Source organism: Coturnix japonica, chromosome 2 (assembly GCF_054131305.1).
Source record: "Coturnix japonica strain WE chromosome 2, WE-NBRP24, whole genome shotgun sequence".
NCBI lineage: Eukaryota > Metazoa > Chordata > Aves > Galliformes > Phasianidae > Coturnix > Coturnix japonica.
In genome coordinates, this window is record NC_140664.1 from 17,202,383 (window position 1) to 17,216,136 (window position 13,754).

A 13,754-nucleotide genomic window follows, 5' to 3' on the forward strand; every position below is an offset into this window, starting at 1 on the left:
ATTTCATCTTTTCCTATGTGCATTATCACTGTACATAACCAGGAGCAGATACAGAGGTTATACACTCTGATAATCCTGCTCTTGAATCCCCAGAAACACACTGTAGGCAGTGAATCATGGCCAGGAACATCTCAGAAACAGCACTTACGTAACTTTGAAACAAACCACATACAACTTAAAGTACAAATGCAATGTACTTAGTCCATTTAAAGTAAACTCACTTTTTTTTTTTTTTGGCAGCACACACTATTCTTAAAAACTGCCAATGAAATCTAACAGGACATGGTTGTTCTTCTTGTGGGTTAGTTATTTTTAAAGGTTTCTGTGTAAATATTTAACAAGCAGCAGTGCTTAATTTTGATGGCAATGCAGGTTTTCGGCAGATAAAATCACACTGGGTAACACAGGTAAATAACATGAAAAAATCTTCAAGAAAGCTTTTAGTATGGGTATATAGCCCTGATACAAATATATTAAACAAGTTGGGAGGGATTCTTCCTGATTTTGTTGTGCTTGGCATCTGGTGTGAGGACAACATAAACAACTGTAGCAGCTGCGGTGTTATGAGAAAGGGTGTTATTTCACAAGCCTTGTGAAAAAGACTGAGGGAGGGAGGGAGGGAGGGAGGAGAGAAACTGAGAAAAAGTGAGTGAGAGAGAGAGGAAGAAATCTGGTGCTATCAGCATCAGACTTTGTTATCATTTAGTCTGATGCATATCAGAAATACACACCAAAGTCAACTGAGACTCCATGCTCTTCAAATACAGTTAAGTTTGATAAAAATCTAGCCCTCAGATGACTGATTTGCTATACTTGAGAAAAATGACACTTGTACATATGTCAATGCACTGAGCTTATTTTAGTTTATATTAATTATTTCAGTAATTTGCTTCTTTGCAAAGAACCACTGTTTTCTGTCATGCTGATGAACAATCATAATTTCTCCTGGGATAAATTTCATTAAAAGTAACTGTATGTTTAGAGTTGTCCTAAGCACACTTGAAACTATTTTCACAGTATACATCAGAAACAGCGCACAGTATCTTGTCCTAAATTTTAGGAAAGATCTATGAACATCCATGTGTCTGCGAGTACCTACATGCATGGAAGCTGACAACTCTCCAGAAGAATGCTTTGGAAACTATTTTGACTTATATTAAAATTTTCACTTTAACAAAATGACATCTTTACACAATGACATATTGGCACTGTGATTATGTTTATAAACAGCATCAGTTATTTCAAACCATTTCAGCTACTTCACTCTTCTCATGGAATAAGACACAGCTGTGCAGTTCAACTAGACTTAGCCTGACCTTCCTAATACTCTAAGTGTTTTGATATGTTCTCATCATCATATTGTTTGCTTCTAAAGTCCTCTCAAGACAAGGATCACCCATTCAGACAAATTTCTTGCAGAAAATTGAAGTGTTCCTGCATATCATTTTTTAGACTTTCTTTCTTCTTGTTAGTTATATGTTTATATTAATTTTTAAGGCAGCAAATCCTGTAGCAACAGCACTACAAATGAGTACCACTCAGATGACCTAAAAACTTCTTGAGATTTAAAAAGGAAAAAAAAAATGTTTTCCATCATCTCAGTATTTCACCACTAAAACTGTAACCACATGTACACTCTTAAGACATATTCAAGTAGCACCCTGTGTCTCAAACTGATATAGCTCTAAATGCTAGGTTAGAAAAGCAGCAGAAGCATAATTTTAAAGACATTTAGATGCCCCAAAGAAAGACCGGTTGCTTAGTATAATATTCAGAAATTATCCATATGGAAATTGATAATTCATGAACTTCTATAACACCCTGAAACAGAACACAGAAAAGATTTCAGAGAGACTCCAGAAAGTTTCAATCTGCAAATTTGAAGACTCTTTGGGAAGTTCATATTTTGACTTAATTGGCAAATCTCCTCCTTCCCTGCTACCGAAATATTTTGTCCTACAAGAATTCTTCATCCAGCTTCTCATCTTATAAAATGCACTGAAATTTATTATTGCATACACCTCATCTTATCATGTGCTTTCCACACACATGGCTCCATAAGCAATGTATGTGTTTTTACACAGTGAAATTTGCCTGGTCGTAAGCAGTTCAGTGCTTACAACATCAGTATTACAGGTGCTTCAAAAACAACCAACCACTGCAGCTGTATTTCTACATACATGCAGCATTAGACATGGTTTCAAAAGCAACCTAGCCTGCCACAAGACAAACCAAAGAAGAAGCATTTACTAGCAATCATTAAGAAAGTCTTATTTCCTAGAATCTACCAGGAATATTTTCTCCAAACAATATTTATCCAATGACGTCATTAATGCAAAATTGGCTTCATTATTTTTTCTGATCCAACAGAAGGTAAATTACTGCTGACATCTCCACTTCCCATATTCCCACAGTGCATATCCTGTGAGCAACTCTGCTTTTTAGACCTGGTTATACAATGATTTTTCAATGGATGTCTGAGAACATTTGAAAGTATTCAGAAGTATTGCATCAAGAACACCATATTGTAAGAAAAAGACAAAACGGATCTTCTTTATCGGTACAATTAATAACAGATGTATACTACGCATGAACTAAGAACATGTGGTGAAATCTGTCATTTGTTCATTTCATATTTTAATGAAGATTACCCCTATTAATAGGCAATTAATTTTCTGTCAAATTTGAGTTCTAATTTGAATTCAACGGAAGTTCAAGTTTTGTGACTTTCCAGAAAGGGGACACTACACTACGTGTTGTAACCAAATAATCCCTTGCCTCACAGCTGTGATAGAATTCACAATTCCATTGTTCTTAAGAAAACCAAAATATGCTGACTGAAAAGGCTGTAGTTGCTTTGATAAACTGCTTAAAGTTGAGTAAGCTGTTTAAGCGTTTCACTTTATAATTCTGCACCGTTAAAATAACGTTTTCTATTTGGTCCTATCTATTTACTTCTTGAGATATAGCTTGCTAGTTTCTTTTTCAGATGCAGTTTTCTTCTTGATGACCAATCATTTCTTTCAGTTAAAAGAAGAGTTTGTTTGTCTAACTTGAGCCAAATTTTTATCCTGATAAAGTTGATGTTAATACTTACATGAATTTCAATTGGGTTGAAAAAACAGCCATAGAGATTTATACATGGGTTAGTAGTAAATAGAAAAGAGCACACGATAGACAATCTCACAGATGTTATTCTGAATGCTTTTCCAAGCTGAATTCACCAAGTGAATGGTGAAAAAATTCACATCAACCTTTTGGGATATCTTATTTCTCTTCCAGAAAGAAAGGATGTGGACCTCTGAGCTAAAGCAACCAGAAAAAAATGAGGGAGTACAAGAAGAAGAGCATGACACAAATGATGATGTTGAGAAGAGAAAGAGCACCTCAAAGGTTATTATCAGAGCCCCCCATCTCCTTCTTTCACCTTCAGCATTTGCCAAAAAGAACAAACACACAAGACAAAAAAAATAAAAAAATAAAAAAATTAGTGTGGCATTTCAGTGGAATAAGATATAGACAAACTAGATAAACATACAGGAACCCTCACTCTGGAGAACATGAGAATGCAACCACAAGTTCACAAGCACACAGAAGTCAGACAGAAGTAGTGTGTATTTTTGGAAGGAGTGAGCACTGTGAGGCATTGCACAGATTCTCGTTATCCTAGGAGATGAAAATACACCATCAGACACACCTGCCCTCTCTTGTTTCTGCTTACCAAAAATAATTAATATCCTTTTCATTTTCTCAACAAGTCTACATTTATATATATATATATATATATATATATATATATATATATATATATATATATGATTAATTAACATTAATTAATAAAAATAAATGAATATGAGCTCCAGGAGAAAAGTATAGGAAAAGATAATGTCAAGCATGGGCTGGGGGGGCGGGGGGTGGAGGCCGTATGTCTGGTGCCAAGCTAAGCCGAGGGCTGTGCAATCACCTGTATCAGTGCTCTATCAGTGTCTACACTCCAGCCAAATCCAGAGAAAACAAGGAGTCAAAGATTCAGGTCAATAAGCTTATAGGCGATTTGCACAAACAGCTCCTCCAGCAAGGTAAAAAACAATGTCATATTGGCTTTTCCTTTCTGTTCCTTCTCTTTGAACTCGCTGGTCCAAACACACCCTGGAAATGTCAGTGTTATATGCAAGAATTTAAAGAGCTGTGCTTCTTAATCCCGTTAAGAAATAAGAACAAAGTTGCCTGTAAAGATCTTATTGAGCTCAAAGTGATTATAGTATAGCTGCCTTATGCTGATCCTACTTCCACTTGCTATAGGAGAAAAGGTAGAAATTCATCATGAAATCCATTACTGCAAAGGAAAGAAATGTTGTTGATTAAAAATACTGACTATTTTTTCTGGGGAAAAAATAAAAAATAAAATTTAAAAAAAATAGAAATAGAAGAAAAAAGAAACAACAACAAAAAAATATGGTTATATATCTACTTTCTGATCCAGAAAATAGGAAACCAATGACTGATATGACAAAAAGTTAGGCTAGTATTACAGACACTATCATGATAGCTTGCACACACAAAGTATGAACAGAAACATTAATGCACAGAAGAACATAGCTTTGTATGTGCTTTTTTTTACATGGCAATGACACTGCAGCTGTTTCCCTGAATCTCAAGTCTGACTGCACAGTCAGGTCATGCGGTTTAATGTAAAAAAAAAAAACAGTCCTAAACTGGTCTGGCAGCCGAGAGACAAAATACTGTGCACGCACAGAAAACTTGTTCCCGAGCTCATCCCCTCCATCCCAAACAGAATATGAGATTATAGCAGAAGGTCCAAACTCAGTACATAGAGTCCTACACATTCCCTGAACGCTCTTTCTACGCACTGTAGTTTCCAAGGAAATAAATAGGAGGCGTTACTTCCAGAGCAAGTATGTTCTTCTGTTTGCTTTTTTCTCTGAAAAGCAGCCCCACATTTTCTTTCTGTTATAGTTTTTCCTCCTTCCCCTTCTCTCACCATATTCCTTCTCTGAATGCAGCTACCTAACCAGCTACTAATCTCAAGTGATCTCTCTCACTGCTCGAGATAACTTTTCCCTTGCAAGTTAATCCCTCTCTGAACTCTTCTGCTAAGGAATTGTAATTTGTCAGAAGGAATTGTTATTTGTTTATCCAGTTCTCACCCTTAAGAAGTGGGCAGAGCTCCTATTGTTTTTGCTGCTTACAGATAGGAAGAGGTGTCACACCTATTGAGTAATATGAGTATGGCAACCAAGTATGGTAACAAATGGTAACATTTTTTGTATGACCTGAGGGTACCTAGGTAGGTAGGTACCTAGATAGGTAGGTAGGTATCTAGGTAGGTAGGTACCTAGGTAATCTGGGAGTGAAAAGTCACTGATAAACTACTTTGCAGTCCAAAGGAACTCCATTTAGTACTATGCTTTTTGTCTCACAAACAATAACTTCCTGCCTTTTGTATTGCTCTAGTTTGTACCCCCTTCTTGTACCTCCCCTCCTGTTTTCATTATATCATGACTCTAGTTCACTTTTCTTTGTTAGTATCACCTTATTCTCCCATTCCTAGCTATAAGAGCCTATCTCATCTATCAATTCTTCACAGGAGACAGACTGCTCTCTCCTTATCTAGAGTATCTTTGCCTAAGTCTAGTACACACCCTGGGTCTAATTTAATGCATCTTCTAGATCTGATTTTAATCTGAACTGATCTCAATCTGATACAGAATCTGACTCCAGATACTGACTATTGGGCACTGCAGAGAAAGAAATCTTTAGGAACAGAGATTCCAAGATGATACAAGCTTTGTGTAGGTAGCATCATCAGATACCCTCTTTATCTGCAGTGTAGATTGCATAAACAGCAATTTTCAAAGACCCCACACACACAAAACACAATTCATCTTCACCAGTGTTACCTCCCACTAAATTTTTAGTTTCTACTCCAAAAAGAACACTGGAGCTTTCTTTTCTAAGCTCATTATGACTACTCATGACTACTTTATCATGTTTTTCAAAAATATTCCCTTACTCCTAGTCTATCAAAACTGCAAACAAACCAGATTCTAAATCGCATTTTAAACAATGAGGTGTTCTGAAATATTCATTCTTGGATGTGAAACTTCATCCAAAAAGATGAAAATTCATTGCTTCAGGCTAAAAGTTATACTTGATAAACAGTAGGTTGCTAATGTTCAGTTTTGCTTTTAGTATTTATATACTTAAATGCTTCACATTTTATTGTATTTGTAGAAATACAGGAACAACTATTGACATGTAGCAAATTAAACTGTGTTTTGTGGGGTTGCCAAAGTGGTGATGGCAGTGTAATATTCCAGATTCCTTATTGCAGAAGCCAGTAATGAACAAAAGGAAAAGAGAAAAGTAATAGTCAGAAATCCTAATTTTGAAAACAGAGAAGTTGTAAAATGACATGTAGCTCAATCAGTGTGATTAATTTGCTCCACACTTTGCAGAGGCTTTTGCCTTTGCTTTCTAATTCTGGCAACTATTCTGCTGAATCAATCTCACAAACCCAAATTAATAAGGTAGGAATGACAAGTATGGCTTTGTAAAGGTTAGTTGTTTGTAATTTAGACAATAAGAGACTGCTCTCTGCTTATAATACAATCTGGCAAAATTTAACTGGAAAATCTCTTCAGTCAAAAAGCCAAAGATATGATGTTGTGAACCTGTACATCCTCCAGTTTCATTCATCTGAATGTTTAGTTCAGGTAAATTTTACTTCCAGTACCTAGTTTTTCTAGTTAAAAGCCTTTGTTCTCAGATGATGTTTGCATTAAGACAGTTGGGGAAGCGTTAAGAATATCCTGAAGCATCTCCCCAGTGAAGAAAGGCTAAGTGAACTGAGTCTGTTTAGCCTTGAGAAAAGAAGACTGAGAGGGAACCTGATCCAGGTCTATAAATATCTGAGGTGTGGGGGCAAAGTGACGAGGTCAGACTCTTTTCAGCAGTGTGTGGAGACAGGACAAGGGGAAACAGACAGAAACTGGAGCATAGGAAGTTCTGCACAAAAGTGCACAAGAACTTATTTACAGTGAGGGTGACGGAGCACTGGAACAGGCTGCCCAGGGGGGTTGTGGAGTCTCCTTCTCTGGAGATATTCAAGACCCGCCTGGATGCCTACCTGTGCAACCTGGAGTAGGGAATCTGCTTTGGCAGAGGGGCAGGACTTAATGATCTCTGGAGGTCCCTTCCAACCCTTACAATTCTGTGATTCTGTGATCCCATGGATGAGACTTGCAGGAACCTCCTCCCCAGCATATGTTGCCCACATCTCCAGATTTTGGCACAAATACCCCTCAGTTCATCTGCCCTCTAGGAAGAAACCACAGGGAATGGAAGCAGGAAGCCAGGAATGATGAACACTGAACAAATTCCTCCTGCTTTCTAGAATCTTTTATGGCCCACACTAGCACGAGGAAAAAGCAGAGACAGCACAAAGGATTCCCAAGCACATCCCATTATTTTCTGTGGAGGAAGCATGAGGAGACACAGACCCGCATTTATTTTCCCTCCTTTGAAGATATCTGTTTTACAGGCTGCTGATACCATCAAAGAGCAAAATGCACATTAGAAAGTCGCCCTCAAAAAAGAAATTAAAAAACATTTGTTTGTTTTCCACTCTCTAACCTATTTGATACATACTATCATTTTCAAGTTGCTACTCATAATTTTAAAGAAAAAATGTTTTTAGAAAGCAGAAACTACTGATGAAACTAAAGAAAAATTAATTTTTAGGACAAGTAAGTTGATTTCTTATTTCACCTTTTAATTTCAGTACTGAAGCATTAAAAGAAAGCATATAAATGATTTCCAGATCATGACAAGAATAATGAGAATTAGTCTCATGTTTAATATTTATTAATACAGCCACAAAAGAACCAAATAAATGACACAACATAAATTTATTTTTCTTTCCAGATCAGTTTTGTCTACTTGCATTTTGTCCTCAGAAAAACGTACGTGGCCACATAATAACAGTAATTCAGATGCGATACGGCAGAAGCAGGGCATTCACCCGAAGCCGTCATATTATTAAAAACAATACATTTCTCATCTCCCATTCCATCCTTTTCCAGGGATATTTTCAACTTACTTCAAAGTAGGAATTTCTGTCACACTGCGTCAGCTGGAAGTAGATTAGGGGTTTTATGTGCCCCTTCATCCTCAGAAATTTCCTTTTCAACTTTTCTTCTGCAGCAGTTGCATTGGATAGGTTTAAGATTCTTTTATAACTACAACACACTTGAAAAAAGAACTGCTGGGCAATCAAAAGGTATTCAGCCTGAAGAATCAACAGATGTCCTTAATAAAATATATGATAATTAAGATTCAGGTTTAAATGTATTACCACTCAGTTCCTGATCTTGTTGAATACAATGCTGTGGATTCAGTGTTTTCCTTGAAAGATTCATTAAAGGAAAGAACATTTGAAAAATACTTGCAAAGACTACTTGAAATTCAACACAAATCTGCAATAATGATTGCTATGAAGAAAGAAATGAATCATGCATTTTTCTGAATTTCACATCAAATCAATAGTAATTCCATTCGTAGTCTTTGGAAACAGAATCAGTACAGAGAAATAACTGAATCAAACTGGTATTAACTGAGAGTAGTGCTCAGTCTTCCACTACTAATATAAGGTATCCGAGAGATGTTGGTATAATGATTATGTAAACAGCTATTTAAACTATTTAATAATGCCAGGAACAGGAACAGTTCTCTTATTCAGCTAAGCAAAATGGTATCTGTTATTACACCATTTAAGTTCCCCTGTTTGTAAAACATAAACATTCTATTTATAAATTCTCTTTATGTTCTGGTCACTCATACTTTACAGCAAGCTTTGTAGCAGCTACAGTCAACTATGCTCGACCCATTTAATTCTTAGGATCTCTTCTTCCTGATTATCAAGAACCACTAGTGCGAAAAGTACAAGATCTTTTCAGAAGTTTCTAAGCTACATTAGAGGACATTTAGAAGATATGTAATGACATCTTCCCTGCAGATGAATGAAGACTCTAAAGACTGTAGGAAGGACTAACATTTAGCAGTCAATTATGACTCTTTCAAATAGATTAATTTTACTCTGTGCGCAACAGCCAAAAATAATAATAATTAAAAAAAAAAAAACCAAAACAAAAAACCAGGAGCATATTGAGCTGTCATGACAAAATGTATGCCAATAACTGGAAAAGAATGTAAATACAGATAAACCATTGATATCCAACTGCCTGAGGGGGCTGTGAACTAAGAAGAACATCACCACAACAATTTCAGCTATTTGATAGGCATCCTTACCTGCAGAAGCCAAACAACAAAGCAATCAAGTGGAAATCTGTCAGGAAGAAGTTTGAATCAATGTTCTTTGTATATGGCAGTGTGCTTTTCCTGTCAGATGAGTTGGAAACAGCACAGCTTTGCAAACTGAACATTGGTAGGAATTAGCTGGTGTTGCTTATGCTAAAAGACATGTATCTTCAATAATTTGCAGATAAGTAATGCATCAAAAAGGCATCTGCAACTTTAAAAGCTATCCTTACACAAATCACTACTTTTCTACCATGCATAATAAGTTCTATAATAAGCTCTATTTTAATCCTAGAATCTACAGGCACAATCTGTTTTTCTAGCAATGTTTCCTAGGCAAAGGAGCAGTGAACAGACATGCTGCAATGCTAGCTTCATATCTGATAATAAGTGCCTTCTGAGGCCTGTTCTCTACAGTTAAATACACAGAAAATAACATTCTTGGAGGGAAACATTAAAAGCAAGACGATTCACCTCCCTGCAAAATAAATCTTCCATCACATTTAAATATTTACCCCTTAGCAGGCTAAACTCCACAAGTCACTATTTTCCTGTCTTTTCATACATTTTAAACCAAAAAAAAAAAAAAAAAATCTTTTTTACCAATTGGACACAGTTCTGCCAGAATTCCCTCAAGAGGTGGGCTACAATGATTACCTTTATTACAAAAGTATTCCACTTCTTCACAGCTCAGATTTTCAGGCTCAAACTCTGCAGAAAAGCTTTCCTCCAATGGAAAGTCTTCTTTTGAGACAGTATCATTTTCCTCAGACAGGCACTCTTCTTCTTCATCCTCAATGGCATCCTCGAGGGGCCCTTTAAAAAGAATCAGGAACACTGTGGCAAAACCATCTAAAAGGACAACGTGAAATAAAACCTTAGCGAACTTATGACTGGTGGTCTTTATCTAGTTCTTCCTTCCACAGCTGTGTACAGCATTTATGAGAGTTGACCAAATAATACTTAATGGGAATTGAAATTAGAAGTGACTGTTTTCCTAAGTGAGGACTTCAAATCAGAATATGCAAAGTGTTATTAACAGTATGTATTAATAATGCTCGCACATGTCTTTTTTCATTATTCATCAGGCTGCAGTATTAACAGCAGACAGTTTTAACAATGGAAATCAAAGCTGCATTTGTAAAACCATGTAAGCAGTGAAGAGCTTTCTCTTGTTGTTTGTAAGTCATTGTTTTTTGATGCTGAATTACAGTACTTAATAGGCTCCCTTCACAAGCTTCACTTCCAGAGTTAGCAGAACTGAGGGTAGCAAATTAATACAAAGGTACTGATAGTATCAACTTCAGCTTAGGCTGTTTTCCTTCAACAAGCACCTGACAGAGTTTAAAGAGAGTTTCATGTTCCCTGTGTACATTCATTTGCAACAATCTGTAACAGACTACCAGTCACTGGGAAGGACTTGGACAAAGACTACATTTTGCTTTAATAAAACACCTGGTGTGCTGCTCTACACAACAAGGGCAACAGTGGCACATAGCAGTTCCAGGAGCAGAGTGTGAGCGTGAATGCGACAGCAGCCCAAGGACTCGGACTTTGCTAGTTGCTGAAACATCCCATTCCTACAAAGCCTCCTGAAGAGCCATGTCTGACAGGTCTGTAACACGTAAAGCCCTGGTTCCCAGCCAGAACGTATTCGAAAATTAAAATTTCTTCCTTAGACACAGTTAACTGTCATTGGTTAACAGTAACTGTTTCCTAAAGACATCTCATGTGCAGGTGTAGAATTTACCCAAAGATTTAAGTAGAGATTTGAAATAATTGAACATATTTTAATTTAACTAAGATTTTATTAAATGTCAGTATATTTCAAAATCCATCTTAAGGCTGGATTTCAAAAGAGGGATTTCATTATACATGGTTGAGGCTTGAAAAAAATTACTTATTTCCCTCTCCAATGAAAGCACAGCCTCATTTATAATTGACTGTGTATTTCTTCCTTGAAATGAAAGCTAGCTGGCTAATGAAAAAAAATGTAATTTGTATTTATATGATCATTTTCCTGTATTAAATACACTATTCCTATATAATCTATCATGCTGAGATACAATACATGAATGATTCTGTTGCACTCGATGAAAACGGAGGAATAAATTTTTCAAAGAAATCAAACATTGACTACACTCTAATTTTGTGTAATTTATTAGTAACCAGGGACTACCTAGATTTATTAAAACAGCAAAACTCACTTTAGACTATGTTGTGCAATTCTTGCTTCAGATGAATATGATAGTTACCTCTTATTGAAATTGATTGAGATTCCCAGCTGGGATTCCATAAATTAATATAGCTTACTATCTTCCATGAAATATGACTATTTATGCCAGCTGAGAATCTGACCAAATGAACCCACTTATGTGGACTCATATTCACCAATGCAAGCCATCATTCCACAATATATCTCCTAGAATAAGGGGCTATTATTATGGCTGAAGAAATAAAGATTCTCGCCATCAAAGTATCCATTACTGTTAATTGCACTTTCTAACCATGTTGGGAAAAAGTCCGGCACTTGAATATGTACACAGAACGAAGAGTGGCTATCACAGTGTACACAACTGAGAACAAAGCAGGAACATGCACTGGTAAAGCCATGAGCAATGCACCGCATCTAAATATGGGCAGTTTGTGCATCTCACATGTGTCCAGTTCCATTTCAGAAATGAAAGCATAAGGGTTTCTGAAATAGCTATCAAAAATAACTCCCAGATCTCGCAATTTTATTAATATGTGACAACGTTGAGCCCTTTATTGGCGTGTACTCCTGGCAGCATCTGTATAAGTAAACTAGAAATGAGAAACACATGAAACAAACAAACAAATCCTTTTAGGGAAATGGCAATTTCTGCCAGGTATAAAAATGGATAAATGTCATGTTCTGCATCATCTCAAAAGCAGCCATATGCCTTCAAAAATTGTTCACACATTTTTAATCTGGGGAAAAGATACAAGCTTCATTTTCAGATTTATGAAGCATAATCTTCACATTTCAGTTAAAGTTGACCTCCCCCTGAAAAACGGCTGTCATCTGACTTTTTCCAATTAGTGTCTTGTAAAAGTCAGAATAAGGATGTGAAAGCAATCCAGTTGGAACACATGTAAGGCATTCCTGTGTGTTCCCAGATGTTAAACTAGTTTGTTTGTTCAGGTCACTAAAACACAGTCATCAAACTAACAATTGAGAATCGTACACTGATCAAGAGTATGACAGAAGTCCATTAGGTATGCTTTCATTTACATCAGCCATGGAAACAGACATCTTAGAATTTTCACTGACTGTTTCTAAGAAAGCAGAAGGGGAACAAAGTACACACCCACTCAAAGCTTCAAAAACTTGCCTGGTTTGGTTTTTTAAACCAACTTCAGACTAAAGAAATTCTTGGCAAATACACTCATAAACAAATCCTAAATTTGAACAGGTATTTAACACTTCCTAATGTTAAATCTTTTAGCATTTGCGAGACTGTCACATCTCAACGAGATCAGATGAGAGCATCCACTTAAACACAGTTTTACTCTGCATATGGCAGCCTATGTGCACAAACACGGATATTTACCCAGTCATGTATGGGCAGCAATCGGACTGAGCTTTCTGTAACAGAAGCTCAACAGCTGACATCAGATGCTGCATTATGAAAAGCAGCAAGACTTGCTGCAATCAAGGGATCAGAGCAGAAATGCTTCTCTAGGTTACAAGTTGCTATTGCCTTGTATAACTCAAACACCCTGACTTATTCCTGTCGAGTTGACTTCTATCTTGTAAGCATCCAAATTCACAAAGCTCATGCTCAGACCTATAAACTGATGACTTCTATAAAACTAACTGAAGGAAAAGCCATTATTCTACATGAGAAAGATTAGACCACAAGGATAATAACAAAATTAAGTACTTTTTGGTTGTTAGTTTCACATAAACTGAAGTATTTATGCCTGATTTCTGCGGCTATCATTATCACTAAACACAAAAGTGGGTTAAAGAAAACAGTAAAATCAAAGCCACCTACTAGCCAATATAAAGAGATTAAACTGTCCATTTTTGACTACTCCAACTAATCATTTGCACATAAGCAGACATTAAATTTGAATAAAAATTAATAGCTGGAATCTTGCAAGAAAAAATGTACTGGAACTACATATTTCTGACTAATGCAAACAATTTTTGCATGCTTATGTCTACTTAATTTGGCCGTGTTTTTCAATCAGGATCTGCCTGTTATCAGTACATCAAATCAGCCAAAGTATCAACTTCTTCTCTGTTTCAGAAATGTAAAAGCGAGTTTTCAAAGTTATTCACTCCTTTGTATAGAGGACAACCTATGCAGTGCCTGCTCAACTTCTTCACTGCTGTAAAGTGTTTAAAATGCAGAGTTATATAGGAAAATAAAAGATAAATCTGA

At 36.3% G+C, this 13,754-nt stretch overlaps 1 protein-coding gene across 1 annotated transcript in view; it reads right to left on the minus strand.

Moving 5' to 3' along the window:
* ZFPM2 (zinc finger protein, FOG family member 2) overlaps positions 1-13,754 on the minus strand; it is a 300,041-nt gene that overhangs the window by 231,888 nt on the left and 54,399 nt on the right. The window contains exon 2 of the mRNA XM_015856138.3: positions 9,997-10,155. Within this exon, the coding sequence (XP_015711624.2) occupies positions 9,997-10,155 (159 nt within the window). The remainder of the gene's footprint in view (positions 1-9,996; positions 10,156-13,754) is intronic.